The following is a 16,118-nucleotide window of genomic DNA, read 5'->3' as shown; positions in this document are numbered from 1 at the left end:
GGAATAACAATAATTATCATTGCTGCTGTGGTTGCTTTTTTGTTTGTTTTATGTTTTTTAAAACAATTCACAAAGTTTTTAGAGTATCTTTTACAACAGCCCTGTGAGGTAAGAATTTTTGTGTGTGTATCATCTCCATGTTACCGATGAGAAAACAAAAACGGACTTTTTAGAATGACCTCCAGATCTTCTAGATCTAGTAACTGATAGAAACCAGATTCTAATCTACTACCTTTGGGGACTTCCCTGGCGGTTCAATGGTTAAGACTCCGAGGTTCCACTGCAGGGGGCATGGGTTCGATCCCTGGACAGGGAACTAAGATCACACATAAAAGAAAAGAATGATGGTCCAGGAGAATAAACGACTTGCCCAAGATCGTTACAGAGCCGGCTCTCAGCAGACTCAGCCGTAGACTGTCCTCTGGCTGCTGTCCAGTGATCTGTTCATTTCGTCACATTTTCTCCTCCCATTTCTAAACATTAGTGTAGATGTGTTAGTTTCGTCATGTGATTTAGATTCCATTTTCTTTTTTTTTCTTTTTTTTTTTTTGCGGTACACGGGCCTCTCACTGTTGTGGCCTCTCCCGTTGCGGAGCACAGGCTCCGGACGCGCGGGCTCAGCGGCCATGGCTCACGGGCCCAGCTGCTCTGCGGCACGTGGGATCTTACTGGACTGGGGCACGAACCCGTGTCCCCTGCATCGGCAGGCGGACTCTCAACCACTGCGCCACCAGGGAAGCCCTCCATTTTCATATTTAAAATGAAGTAGTCCTGTGTGAGGCTCATTGTATGTGTAAAACAAACACAGGAAGGAAAGTGTTGCATGGGGAAAGCCTGATTCATAACATAGAATTTTGGAAGAATGTTTTTTCCTGTATTTTCTGTCTGCTTTTAATGGAATTTAATTTTGAGGTGAGGCTAGTTTCCATATGGATAACTTAAACTCATTGTTCATTTCTAAGGAATTTGCATTTTTTTCTTGTAATTTTTCAAATGTTGCATTTAATTTGAAAAAACCTTATCCTGTCGCTTTTAAATGATAGGAGAGAATACTCAGAGCTCTTCACTTTCCACATGACGCAGAAGGCCTGCTCCTGTACCTGAAATTCCCACCTGTACACTCATCCTTTGTAATCATTTTCAGAAATACTCAGTAAAAACTAAAAATATGTATGCTTCCTGAGACTGGGGAACACATTAACCCCCTTAGTGCTCCATTTTGATTTAGCAGATTTGACCACTAAGCCACAAAGTTCATGGGATATAGGCAGGTTTATTCTTACAGAAGAAAGTTCTCTAGAGATGTTTCTCCAAGGGAATCACATGAACTAACCATGAAATGCAGATTCTCATAAGCCTAGTAAATCGAAAACTTTTGAAGCCTAGACCAGTATTGCAGTTCTAACAAACAACTCAGATGAGTTGTTTTTTTTTAAATATTGCTACTAGTGTTTTATTTATTTTTAAATGTTTTCGGCTATGCCGAGCAACATGTGGGATCTTAGTTCCCCGACCAGGGATTGAACCTGCGTCCCCTGCATTGGAAGCACGAAGTCTTAACCACTGGACTGCCAGGGAAGTCCCCTAGATGAGTTTTATATACAATAACTTGAGAACATCGATTTAGGAAATGGGCGTTTGCTGTCAGCGTGCTGGGCAGGGTACTGCAGTAGGGGCCGTGACCATCCACGTAGGCACAAAGGATGGGAGGCCTAAGACTAACTCCACTTCACACAGAGTCTTCAAATCTACCAGATAGGGCAAGCCATGGTAAGGAGGCTTAGTGATTTGTCCTATGAAAACATCGAATTCAAGGAGTCCGGTGCGCTGGTAGATGACTTCCCTGTGTACACGTTTACCAAGTGTTATAGAGTACTCATGTGTTAGGCACTAGACCAGATGTGGTAAATAGCTATTTAATCACAATTATAAAAATCCTATTAGGTTTAACTAAATAAGTATCTGTAACAGTGAAAAGTAAAGAACTGATGATTTCTACTTTTTTTTTTTTTTTTATGTGGTACGCGGGCCTCTCACTGTTGTGGCCTCTCCCATTGCGGAACACAGGCTCCGGACGCATAGGCCCAGCGGCCATGGCTCACGGGCCCAGCCGCTCCGCGGCATGTGGGATCTTCCCGGACCTGGGCACGAACCCGTGTCCCCTGCGTAAGCAGGCGGACTCTCAACCACTGCGCCACCAGGGGAACCCATGATTTCTACTTTTTAAATCCTTGCTTAAAAAATTCCTGTACTTCTGTACTAGAAAGAAGACAGGATGCTGGCTGAGTTCTGCTGGACTGCTTTCCCTTCCACCCACCCAGTCAGCTTTGGTTGGGAGGGGAGAAACAAAATGACAACAATAGCAAAATGGTATGTGTGTACATATACACATACACATGTACATATACATGCATGTATCATTTTGCTCTTGTCATTTTGTTTGTTTCTGAACTTCAGGTTCAAAGCTCTAGTTTGAGTGTGTATACACACATTATCATTTTAAAGACTTATAAAGGGCTTCCCTGGTGGTGCAGTGGTTGGGAGTCTGCCTGCCGATGCAGGGGACACGGGTTCATGCCCCGGTCCGGGAAGATCCCACATGCCGTGGAGCGGCTGGACCCGTGAGCCAAGGCCGCTGAGCCTGTGCGTCCGGAGCCTGTGCTCCACAACGGGAGAGGCCACAACAGTGAGAGGCCCGCGTACCACACACACACAAAAAAAACCTCACAAAATGTGTTCCGTACAAATGCTAAATGACAGCTTTTCAGGTGAAGGAGCCAAATAAAAAGGATAGATAAAAATAGTGGTTTTGTACTTTCAGGGTTAATGTTTTACATGAATGTAATAAAAAAGAATGAATGTTTAAATCTTCAATTTTTAACTTATGTATGCATCTTTTAAGCAAGAAAGTATAAATTTAACATTTTAGAGTTACCATTTTAGATTATTCTTTTAGGATTTTAATATATTAGATTTTTTAAGAGCTATGTGCTGTTGAGAATATATTGTCAATTAGCTCTTTGTAAAAGTTTTAAAACTTCTATCTCTCAAAACAATTTTTTTCAACAAGAAAAAAAATTAAAAGCCATTAAAATTGAACCAAACTTCAAGTTCAAAGCCCTAGTTTGAGGCATCAGAAACATTGGAGGCATGATGGCATACATGAGGGAAAATTTCATGAATGTACAAAATTTTATTTGGGGTGTAATCTGCATAAAAAAATAAGGGTTTCCTAAGTGATATTCACCTTATCTGCAAAAAAGCAACTCCCCGGGTCACAGGAATTAGGAGCAGTTTACTTTGTGATGCGTCTGTCACAAATGACTGCTCTGTTTGACATATTCCGGAGGGTAAGAGCTGAGCATTGCGTTTTTGGCAGTGTTAGTCATCACATGACCTAATTTGCCTGGCATGAACCATCTGGCAATTTTAGATTCCTTAGGCATTTTCAAGAAAGTTGCCAGGGCTTAACTTCCCATGAATTCCGATGCGGCCCGGAGCGCCTCTCGGGATTAGAATCCCCGGCCTCCTGGCGTTGTCTCTGCCGCCGCGCGTGCCGCAGCACCCCTTCCGGCCCCGCCGCGCTGTGGTCTGGCTCGGGGAGCGCGGCAGGCAGGCTCCGCGCTCGCACCGTCCACATCCTGCCTCCCCGCCGCTCCGTCTGGCGCAGCCCTGAGATTTCATTGGCCAGCCCCGGAGGAAGATGAACGCTACTAGTTCTGTTTCCTTCGGATGCTGCTGTGACACCCGGGGCGCGGGGGGGCGGGAATGTTTCCTCAGGAGCTGGCTCAGAAAATCAAGGGCTACCAGGAGCAGATCGCTTCTTTGAACTCCAAGTGCAAGATGCTGACCGTGAAAGCCAAGCACGCCACCATGCTGCTGACGGTGACCGACGTGGACCGGCTGGCGGAGGGGATGGAGAACCTGGACGGGGAGCTCCTCCCCGCGACCTCGGCCCACCCCTCTGTGGTCATGGTAAGTAAGGGTCAAGGCCAGTTTGCTGGGTGCCAGCTCGCTCTCTTCTGACTGTCTCCTGCCTAGTGGCTTTGGGCTCTTCTCCGTGGCTTGGTTTAGGGATCAGTGCCCGGTCTTGCAGATTAGAACTCAGGAACGTCCCCTTAACTCTCTGACTACCTTTGGGCGAAGGCCAATCTTTGACGCTGTAAACAGTGGCAGTTGAAATGAAGCTATTTGTTTGAGACTCCTGAATTACTCAACGTGCTGAAAGTTGGCCCTGCATTTGTTTATAATTTAGCAGTAATACTCAGAAGCTCTGAGCTTCAGAACAATTCCTTTGCACAGTTTTCTAGTTTTCTGGGGGATGGGAGAATAGTGCTACATATATGTTTTGTGTGTTTTTCCAGCTGAAGCACTGGCTGACGAGGTATGTTTGAGTATTCTGTTGTGTAAATGTTTAATAAATTGTGGAAGGAAAGCTATTATTAGACAAATAAGAAACTAGAAATCCGAAGTTTACCTTTGGATTAAAATAAGTTCCATTAATTTCTCTCTGCAACATTATTTCCTCATAACTTTGCATCTAAACTGCGTTAATTAGTTTGATAACTCGGTGTTTTTCAGTGCTGTATATTTTCCACACATAATGTGCTGTGCTTTGGGTAGTGTATAACCATACCTGGACTCTTTTGGCAGTATATTACTCTGGGTGCATTTATCTTGCTAGAATATTTGGAATTTGAAATATCCACAAAAGACCAAGCTTTATTTCATAGACCCTTCCCTCATTTGTATGATTCATGATTTTAATTTATAAAGATACAATCAATCAAGAAAAGGAAAATAATTAAAGAGATAATTCATCAACAAGAACACTCTATAATGTGACGTGCATCCCTTATCCCTGTTTATATTACAAATGGTCCCTGGGAGCATATTCACGTGAGGACAAACTTTTCAGATAGTAACACAGAATTTGTATGTAAATTTGGGTCTCAGTAATTCTAACTCTTGTTGTATAGTTATCTCTGTTTTGGCCTGTGCGTGCCTGACCAGGTCTTTTGTTAACATAGCTAACCAATTTTCATGTCCTTTGGGCAACATTTTATGTGACAGATGACTGCAGGTCGCTGTCACACTTTGCTGTCACCGGTCACTGAGGAGTCTGGGGAGGAGGGAACCAACAGTGAGATTTCCTCTCCACCTGCCTGTCGCTCCCCTTCACCTGTGGCTAATACAGATGCTTCCATTAACCAGGTACCGCCCCCTTGGCATTCCTCCAGCTAAACTCTGAACGGATGCAGGGCTCCATTCTCTGTTCTTATGAGATTATGGGTATGAATCGTAGACTTTGAGAAGCACACCGTTAGGTGTGATAGTTGCACAAACTGTGATTGTCATGTGAGACCAATACTGGCTTAACCCACCATCTCCTCTCCCAGGCTACTGAAATGAGATGAGCAAAAATGAGGTCACAGAAATGATAGCTGGAGAAGGGCCTGTTTTAAGGCATTATGGCTTCAGTTTCTGACAGCTGTCTGTAATGGAGTACTGCATCCTAACAGAAAGTGAAATGTTCGTGTCACTGTTGTAAAATAACATGATTCTATTGCTGTTTTAACATTTTCACTGAACATAGTTTTGACGCTTACCAGCTCAGATTTTGAAGATGGAAAATTTATGTTCACTGTATCAGACTTTTTCTTTATTTGCTAATTGCCAACAAAATTAAAGGCTGTCAGTGTATATTTTGGAGTGCCTAAGTAGATTTGCATTTTGAGTTTTCTTATCTTTCAATAATCTTAAATTTTATTTTTTATAAAATGGGGACCATAGCTCGCTGTTATGAGGTGTCTTTTTTGTGTACACTATATTAAATATAGATTATGCTAAATTAAATATGTCAAAAATTTTCACGAAAAATATTGGATAGAGTTCAAAAAGATGCTTTTACAATAACCAAAATTGTTTTAATGCGTGTTGAATAATACTTTCTTTTTTTTCCTTTAGCCAAAAAACTAAAAAAATATTTTAATTACCTTATCATGAAATTACTAGTGTTCAAAGAAGTTAAAATTTATTATCAAGAGAGAAGCATTGAACATTGCAAGTGTTCTATAAGCTGTATTACAAATCAGTCATATTATTTTTATTTTAAAGCAAAAGCATTCAAAATAGGATTTCTGTGATAAAAAGAACCTACCTCCCCCCAAAAGGGGAAAATGAAACAAAGAAACCTTTAGATAAGACAGTTCTCTTGGAGGGAATTCCCTGGTCAGGCAACTAAGATCCTGCAAGCAATGTGGCACGGCCAAAAAAACAAACAAACAAACAATTCTCTTGGTAAAAATCTATGTAGCTTTAGGGAACATATCAATTCATGCATTCATCAGATACATTGTGAGCACCTGCTGGGCATAAAACCTTGTGCTGGGTCCCAGAGATGTAACAAAGGTGGAGACAGCAGTGGCCCTTGCCCTCAAGCACCTTGTAATCTAGAGAAAAAGTGGCCATAAGATGAATAATAACAAAAGTGATGAGAGGAAATTAAAAATAAAAAGTTCACAGTGTTCTGGAGCATTTGGAAAACAGTTCTCCAAATTCTGATTTTAAAATATGAATTACTCATTCTTTGATGATGTGTTCTTCCCTGTGGTCACAGATGTCGTTAGAATCATAGAAGTATGGCTAGAGTCAGCTTTTTATTGTGTAAGAAAAATGTATCCTATATAATGTGCCTAATGTCCTTAACATTTTCAAATTGAACAATGAACACGGACCTTGGGACTAACACTTGGGAAGAGTGTCCCTTTCCTAAAATTATAAGTCTCAGTGCCGCATCTTGTGAAGTGTCTTTCCATGTACATGTGAAAGTATTCTGTAAATGGTAAAATATGCAAACATTTTTATTACGATGACTTTAACTGTCCAGCTCAATCAAATCCCAAAATTATGAGCAAAATTGTGTTTTGTCTTAATCCCGTTTTGACACTCTACTCTACCCATATCAATTTAAATCACATTATTAACCTAACATACTTACATGTGGAACTGCAAATTAGGGGGAAAAAATCTTCACTTAGTTCATGTCAGGCAGCTATACTCGCAGGAAGCTGTTGGAAAGCAAAAATATAATGGTTGGTGTTAGACAAATCGACCCCATCGTTCCAGCCACATGCTATGTTGTCCAGTGATGTAAGTAAGACAGAGGAAAATGAACAAATACTGCAACATGGCCAGTGATGCCTGGATCTACAAAATTTTCTCTTGAAACTGAGAACATTTAGAATTCCCATAAGTTCCAGTTTGCAGACTCAAAACACTGTACAGAATGTGCACAGCTGTTTCAAGGAGCGGCCAAATATAACGGCTTTATAAAGTCGCAGCTGTTAAAAAAAGGCTGTGTGCTTGCCGCTTCTGTAAGTAGATCTCCATTATATAACTAACTGATCCCCTGCAGTCAGTGTGTTCTCTCTCTGACAGTAGTTATTAGCTGAAATGTGATAACAGTTTAGTTTACTTGAGGGTAGAAATAACGAGGCAGCCACAGAACTTGCTGCAGGCTTCTTGATCTTATTGAAAGCAAGCCAAGACTTGGGCTTCTCCTCGGAAGAGCTGAGGGCAGTAGAAGTTTGAAAAGAGTGGTAGTGTAATGGGTAGAACCCCCGGTTCTGGGTTAAAAAGCTCAGAATGGGTCCCAGCTCTTCCTCTAAGCTGAATGTACCCAGAAAGTCCCTCATTTGTAATGGGAAACAATGCTACTTAATTCACAAAATGGTGAAAGTTAAATGTGGGGTTAATTTTGAAAGTACATTTTAGTCTGGAAAATGCTAATCAAATTGTAGCAGTGGTTTTCCAAATTTAATTCCTTAGGAATCTGATGGATAATAACTCCCGTAACATAGACACATAACCAACAAGAGACATATTTCTAAGGGTGATTCTTCACTATGCCAAATATTGCCCTTATTTAGTAGTTACTTATAGGACTGATTGATTTATTTTATTGACTCTATGTATTCCTCAAATAGATGCAAATTATTAATCTACAAAAGGTGATATATTTTCAAATTATTTTAGGAAACCAAGGGTTGTCTTTCCTGTCTAATAGACCTGAGACACACATACACACACACACACACACACACACACACACACCAGAAAACAGATTTTTTTGTGACAAATTTATTTTATTCTTTTGGGGAACCTTTATTTATTATAGAGTATTTCATTTAAATTTTTTACATTAAAGGACGTTTTGCTTTTCCTCGTAGACAGTAATGGTACTACCTTCCATGTATACAAAACAATAGAGTTTACAAAAGTGCTTTTACATATACCATTTTTTATGAATGTATATACTTGCCTGTGATTTGCCAATACTCCATGATGCGCTCAGGATCAAAGACACTTCCACAGATTTTAAGGCACTCATAGTCTGTGTGAGAGCAGGCAAATGATGACCATGGAGTGGGACAGGTGCTGTGAAAGTGGGAAGCACAGTGTTAAGGAAGGACGCAGAGTACGTACCTAAACAAGGCTGGAGTTCAGTGGGTCAAGGATGTCCCCCTTTTGTTTTAAAGCAGGGGAAGGTAGGTACAGTTGGAGTGCACTAGAGTGATGTGAAGTTTTCCAGGCAGAAGGAAGTACATGTAGGAAGTTTTTCAGTCAGCAGGAAGGAAAATGGCCCATCAAGGCAACTGTAAGTAATATCAGTATGATTGGAGAAACATAGATTTGGAGGAGAAGGTGGGAGGAGAAACGAAAATGAGAAGGTTACAGGAAACACACCCTGATGGACCTTGAATGCCACACAGAGGAATTTGAACTTTGTCCAGAAGCTAATCCTTAACCACTGAAGGAATTTAACTAGAAGCTCTGCCCGGAAGTGACTTTTAGAACAGGTCATTCTGGATCAGTGTGGACAGGAGACAAATCCAGAGCCCAGGAAGCTAGTGAGGGGCAGAAGTTGCACACTCTGGTGTCTGGTCCAGACTGGTGATGTAAATGAGAGAAACAGCGCACCTGGATAGCACCTCCCCACGTGAACGAGGCAGCCTCTCCTCCATTAGAATTACTGTAGCTGTTTGGACGCAGAGTCCTGTCTTACCTACCTTCTGGTTTGCAAGAGAAGCCATGAATCGGGATTCTTACGAAAGCTCCCTCTCTGGATGAAGAGAAATTTTACACAATTTAAAACACTGTATAAACCAAGCTGAATGTATGCAGGCTAGAGGCAACCTGCAGGCTGCCAGCTTGCACCCTGAGAATTAGGAAGTTGTTGGTGTAACGTGAGATTGAACCAGTGTTTTGGCAAGGGTATAGACCTTCATCCTTACGTAAGCAGGGGTTGTAAGGGAAAGAAGAAATAGAGAATAAATCCCAAGCAAGGTGATTAGAAGTTCCATTCACTGAAAGATGGATAATACTTCCTCATTTTTCCTAAATCCATTTCTCATCCTAGATGTCGGTTTTGTTGTTTTTTTTTTTTTTTTTGAAATATTGAGTTTGAAGAGACTGTGGGATAAACTTGTACAACAGGATATGGGAGTCTGGAGCTTAAAAATACAGCAATATTTAAGAATGAGGACAAAAAACAAACTACAAAAGAGAAAGATTGAATGACTAGAGAGCTGGGAGGAGGACAGAGGTGAAAAGGAAAGTGTTTCCAAAAAGGGATGGTCAGTGGTATTGAATGCTAGTGAGGGACCAAGCAAGAGAAGATCTGAAAAAGAATCATTTTATATCATGGGAAACAGCCACTGCTGACTGTGGCCAGAGCATTTTCAGTGGAGTCGCTAGATTTGAAGCCCAGTTGGCTACTTAGAAATGAACTGAGGGTGAGAAAGTGAACATATTAAGTGTAAACTACCATTTTCAGAAACTGGATTATGAAGCCAAAGGGAGAGGGAAGAAATGATGATTCCGAATGTGTTTGTGTATGATGAGCCATCACATATTGATCTGTAGAACTTTCCAATATGTGATATCCTGCAAGAAAAAAATCAGAAAAGAGTGTGTAGGTGTTTTCAGATGGAAAAAATTGGGCTTTATTTACATGCTGAGGAGGAAGACAGTGAAGAGGGAGTGGGTATTAATGGACCAAGACCCTTGCAAAAGCGAAGGTGGATGAGGTCGTGGGAGTCGGTAGGAGGGTCCTCTTTAATCAAGAGGTGGGTCTGAATATAGACAGCCTTGAAAATTTGAGAACTTGCAGGAGTATCTCCTCAAGGGCTTTGAGCGAGTGTGTGTGTACTGGAAAGAAAAGTTGCATTGAGTCATGGTTGGGGTTTTCCAAGTGGCTGAAGCAGAGGTTCAAGGGGCAAAGGAAACACAGCAGTTGGCAAGAGAAGGGTTTACATAACTTAAGCACAGTCAGAAATACACTTGGGGTGAATCCATTCAGTGATGACAGCCTAGCATGTTCAAGGAGTGGAAGTGGGTGAGGATGAATGGATATAAGCCTGTCAAGGACTTGAAAATACCAAGATAATCTACTCAAGATGAGTGACAGGGTTAGGAATGAAAAGGAACCAGTCTCCATGCTTCAGTGTCATCAACAAATGCTGGGACTTACCTAGAAGCCTCGGCAACAGCAACAAAATGGGTAGAAGGTCTCATGGCCACTCAGACATCACTGTATTTAATCACAAAACCACCCAGTGTTATGCAGATGAGGGAACCCATGCATGAGATGTGAGTGACTTGCTCCAATTCTGTAGCTACTTGGAAGGAGAATTTCACCTGGGGTCTCAGGTGTCCTGACGCCTCCAGTGGCAGACTCCTGTCTGAACTCATTCTGTTGTATTCCGCCACCCTGCTCCTGCCCTGGTACAGACTCCCAAGACACCAGGCTCCTTCCTGCCGTTTCCTTGGTTTCCCAGGTGTCTGGGGCTTTCGTCAATACTTTTTTATTTTTGCGGTACGCGGGCCTCTCACTGTTGCGGCCTGTCCCGTTGCGGAGCACAGCCTCCGGACGCGCGGGCTCAGCGGCCACGGCCCACGGGCCCAGCCGCTCCGCAGCACGTGGGATCTTCCCGACCGGGTCACGAACCCGCTTCCCCTGCATCAGCAGGCGGACTCTCAACCACTGCACCACCAGGGAAGCCCCTCTCGTCAATACTTTTTACCAAGACATTATTATCAATAAGGCTCAGGTTTTTGATCTTAAACAGTGCAACTGCGAAAGTAGTGAACTTTATTATAGCAATTTCCAGAATATAAACATTACGTCCCAGTTCAGTTTCTATAAATATACAGATAAACAACCATAAAAGCAATTAAAAGCACATGAATTATGTATCTTGAGATAGTAATGCCATTATCAATACTAATAAAATATGTAATATTATTTATTATCCAAGAAATAAGAAAATTCAGAAGCTTCATTTTTCAGTATTCACTTTATTTCTTGTGTACTTCCAGGAATCGAATAGGAGAAAACCTCTCTATTATTTGTTTCTTAGAGTAGTTTTAACCTCCCCATTACATTTTCCCAGATTAATATTAACATATTTAAATTAATGAATGAATAATGAACTCACAAATATTAAAGACCTGGCTATATCTGAAAAAAAGACTTTCTATAGACTAAAATATATTTAAATCAAGGGTTTTAAAAAATTATTCAAAACTTTGATCAACACGTTAAGCGACATTTTAGGAAGTAGATCATTTAGATTCTCCTTTTTTGCTGGTTATTCAGTCTTTAAATATGTATACCACTTAAACATGTAGTCCACGTTGTGGAACAACCCGAACGAACTTTTTGGCCAACCCAGTATTTCCATTTTACCAAATATAAAATAGGAATGAGTTTTGGCAACTTGAAATATTTGTAAATTTTTTTTACCAATTCTAAAAAATTCTAAAGCAACTACAGGGTGCTTTGATAGGACCTTCTTGTCCCAGGAGTTTACTAACTTTGATAGTTGGTGGCCCCGGGGGATGGGCATGAATCCTAAACCTTTCCTCCACAGGACAAGCAGTACCCAGAGCGTCCTGACCTAAACCTTGTTTTCCTCTTGAATCCAACACGGTGCTCTGCACCCATAGGACATCGCTTATTACCAAGCCTTGTCTGCCGAGTCGTTGCAGACGGATGCCTCCAGGATTCCCCCCAGCATTCTGCCACCCCAAGAGCTCTGTGAACCAAGTCTGGAGCCATCTGCCACTGCTAAACTGGATGATTTACAACGCTCTTGGGAAACCTTAAAGAATGTGGTAAGTCTTCGAAATGTGGAATTGTTTAGCCCACCAAACACTGATTACCTTAGCGATTCTCTTATGAAATAAATGCATAATGTGTACACATCCCATATACAGTTGAACACCCTTTGTTGGGTCACAGAGGTAAAGCGGTGAGGAAAGAGATGTCATAATCTAGAAGATAAGGGGCTGGGGAGTATTTGGTAATATCCCTTTTCTTCTTTAGATCAGCGAAAAGCAGCGCACACTCTACGAAGCGTTGGAACGCCAACAGAAGTACCAGGACTGCCTCCAGTCCGTCTCCACGAAAATGGAGGCCATCGAGATGAAACTCAGTGAAAGTCCGGAGCACGGCAGGAGTACCGAGAGCCAGATGGCCGAACACCAGGTAAGAATAGCGATGACTTCAGTTTCCTGCATGATCAAATAGGTGCACTCTTACTTATGACCGGCTGGCCAAGCATGTGTATAAGACAGCAGGCTGACAACGTTTTTTACTGTATCACTTGTTACAGAGTAAACAAGATCCCAAGCCAAGCGGTGGTTGTTTCCATCACTGCTTCAGGGAGGGGTCTATAAGAGGGAAAGAAGGAAATTGAGACCTTGATATTGTTTTTATACTTCTATTACACAAACTGCATTTCCTTATAGTTGCCACATTATTTTTATTTTGTTTTGAACCATTGTTGTAAGAATAAAGCGTACCCCACGTCTACCTTCTCGGGGTATTGTTGTTTGAAGAAACTTAGCCAGTGTGTGCCCAGCACCTCCCCGTTATCACTGAAGAGAATAACTCTCAGACTCCAGTAGGCAAAGAAGCAGCTGAAGAATAAGGGATTCCAAGTTGTGATCTTGGGGTTTTCCCAGACTTGAATCAATTTTTAAAAGGGACACTGGACAGTGCTTCAGCTTTAGGTGAGAAACAGAGATGATTACATCAACCTAACTCAGACAGATATTGTTAAAAATGCATCAACTTAAAATGCACGCTAAGAAAGTGCATAGCTTAAATCTGGTTACTGCCTTAGCAGCGTTATCGGGTGTACTCTTAACGCATAATCAGGTGTAACTGGGTCTGGGTACTGAGGCGTGCAGTCACCTAAATATTCAGCCACCGTGGTACAGGAAAACGCTGCTGCAGCCGGGACTCAGGAGCGTGTGACAACCCTGTCAAAGGCAGAGGAAAAGAAAGAAATTTTAAAATGCAAATTAAGAGCTATGATGCAATTATGTAGTTATCAAATACTGGGTAATTTACCAGCGATAAGAGTGAAGCTCTGTACTTTATCTTTCTTCTACTTAACATCTCTGTAGTTTTGGAACCCAGGATAACCTTGGAACACATTGCTTGTTCGGATGTGTAGTCTAAGATAAAACTGTACTGTTTTACAGTAAAGGACCTTGCAGCATAACACAAAAATGAGAATATTTCATCTAGAGACAGCATGTTGAGAAACAGTGGTTTCAGGTTTCTGACACTCTTGTAACTTCTTAAGATAGAAATCAGAGTGTATAGCATCCATTTATAGGCCTTATTTTGGGAAAACGACCTTCTGTGGGTCTTTCTGCTATCCTAAAGTCACCCATAGTCCATCTGGTTTGGGGAGGGTGCAGTGAAAATATAAAGTTAAAATTAACCTTTGTTTACTTGGATTAAGACAATCACGAGGACAGTCAGGGACTTAGGTCTCTACTACCATGCCGTGTCCCCGCAGCACCACAGTCCTCTCTGACTGGTACTCCAGTTTTCTAACTGTCGACAGCCACCTCACTGTCACCTGAAGGGGCCTCCTGGGGCTCTGTCTGCCTAACACCCTCCCCAACTCTTCACTGTACCTGGAGGGGCAGGAGAACTTCCATACATTTGACTACAGCTTCTTTTAAGCAACCAGAAAGGATTTGGCATAAATTATCCAAAGGCTGGATTAAAGTGAATTTGAGTGTCACAGACTTAGATGATCAGAAGCCAGCATTCCAGGAGAGGGTTTACAGAGTTTGACTCTCTCTGCTTTTGGGTACTTTCGGGTACTTTCCAGTCACCTCTGCTTTTGTTCAAGGCTGATCATTCTTGTGTCCCAGGTGACAGACCACAGCTCCCAAAGACCCTTCAGCAGGTCCCACAGGATTTAGGACCTGTATGAAAGCAGGATCCTGGCGGTCTGCCTTGACCTTCCAGAGTTCCTAATTAAAATGCAAATTAGCTCGCAATCACCAGCATCACCCTGCCTCTCAGGTATTAGTATGAAAACACAAGCTGAATGTAGAGCAAAAGTAGTATTTTATTCAAGGGATGTAATGGAGAAAACTCAAAATTGTACATTAAAGCTAAGTATTATGAATTAGAAATGAACCTGTGACTTCTCTTGTAATTAAGCCCAAGCACATGACTTTTGTCCCATTCTAAGTTGAAAGTGGTAGTGCTAACAATTATAGCAATGAGGGGGTATAGCTAATGCAATGATTACCCATCATTGGCGCTTTTAACAATTATATTAATGCTCTAATGAGAGGGAAAGAAATATAAATAATGTATAATTTCTTGTATCATCACAAATCTGACATCTTCCATCTGACCTACTTTTGCTGTCTGTACCTGAATTCTATGAATTCTGGGACAGCGCTGCCCACATGGAAGGCTAACGGTATCACAATATCTGAATTGGTTCTTGGCTTCTGGAATGATACTTTAAAAATTTCAAGCAATACGATAGAACTACTCTTTCTAAATTCCAGTGTAATGTGGGTGAGAAAGTCCAGTATGCTTTTAGTATTCTCTAAAAATTAATAAAAAATACTTCAATTGCTAAGTTTTTCCTAACACTCTCTTGGAAGTACTAATGTTTCTTTAGAGAGCTACTCTAATGCCTACATTTTTCCTCCGAACACTTGTCTAAACCTGCTGAATTTGGGTGGAGTGCTGTGCCTTTCCTGTTACCCTCTTTAAATTGAACCAGAAGTTTAATTTTAAGACGTCAGTGCGGTTCATAAGCTGACTTGTGGCTGTTGTTCCGGGTGGTGAGCCCTCTGATCGGGACCTTCATTATCACGGGCAGCTAATGCTTCCTGGGCATGTGTTGTCTTTGCCACACCAACTCAGTGATGGTTAATAGGCAGAGCTGTGAGGTTATTTCGGTTCTGTTTCTTTAATATAAATAACAGCTCAAAGTTTGAGATGAACTCTGTTGTAGATAGTTCTGAAAGTCACAATGAAATTCATGTTCACCTTGGGTGTTGAACCAGACATGAGCTCCATGTTCTCCCCAGAGTGAGTCATTTTAGAAAAGCTCAAGGAACCTCTCTAAACCACAAACTGGTCATGCACATGCCCTCCTTGTAAACACAAGTCGGAAACGCAAAGAGGAACAACATTTCATCCCCTCTCCTTAGTTTTGAGTCAGATGTTGGAGGGAAACATCTGGCCACCAGCTGAGACAGTTATTGGGCGAAGACGTATTTAACTGCTGGATCCTTTTGTTTTTTTAGATGGAAGTGAAATTCGCATCCCATGAAATTAACCATTTTAAAGTGTACAGTTCAGTGGCTTTTAGTACTTTCACAGTGTCATACAATCACCCTCCCAATCTGGTTTCAAAACATTTACATCACCGCAAAAGAAAACCCCATCCCCCAGTAAGTTTGGCTGCTGGATCTTGAAGTTAAAAACTATAGCAAGCTTCCAAAAATATCCACTCTCCCCTGAGAGTAAACTGAAGCATGAATAGGGAGGCTTGACTCTTAACAGAATGGAAACTAACAGTTGTGGAATTCCTAATTCCATCATCACTTAGTGCAGAACATTCAGAGAGCTGTTTTAGACATTGTGAGTCTGAAATGGAAGTTGTTCACTTCACCGTATGCCTGGTTGGTCAAATCCACTGAGATTAAATGAATGAGGAAGCTTTTTTTTTTTTTTATCCTGGTTGCTTCATGATTAAGATAACTTTTTTTTTTTT

General features: G+C 41.5%; 1 protein-coding gene across 1 annotated transcript in view; it reads left to right on the top strand.

The window, feature by feature from the left end:
- Nucleotides 1-16,118, top strand: part of SYNE1 (spectrin repeat containing nuclear envelope protein 1) — a 451,837-nt gene that overhangs the window by 275,535 nt on the left and 160,184 nt on the right. The window contains exons 91-94 of the mRNA XM_024748028.1: nucleotides 3,781-3,975; nucleotides 5,074-5,214; nucleotides 12,013-12,180; nucleotides 12,392-12,553. Of these exons, the coding sequence (XP_024603796.1) occupies nucleotides 3,781-3,975; nucleotides 5,074-5,214; nucleotides 12,013-12,180; nucleotides 12,392-12,553 (666 nt within the window). The remainder of the gene's footprint in view (nucleotides 1-3,780; nucleotides 3,976-5,073; nucleotides 5,215-12,012; nucleotides 12,181-12,391; nucleotides 12,554-16,118) is intronic.

The sequence above is a fragment of the Neophocaena asiaeorientalis genome, unplaced genomic scaffold, assembly GCF_003031525.2.
Source record: "Neophocaena asiaeorientalis asiaeorientalis breed wild unplaced genomic scaffold, Neophocaena_asiaeorientalis_V1.1 scaffold123, whole genome shotgun sequence".
In the NCBI taxonomy this organism is placed as follows: Eukaryota; Metazoa; Chordata; class Mammalia; order Artiodactyla; family Phocoenidae; genus Neophocaena; species Neophocaena asiaeorientalis.
Note: the sequence above shows the minus strand (reverse complement) of the source record. Positions and strands in the feature narration are given on the sequence as shown.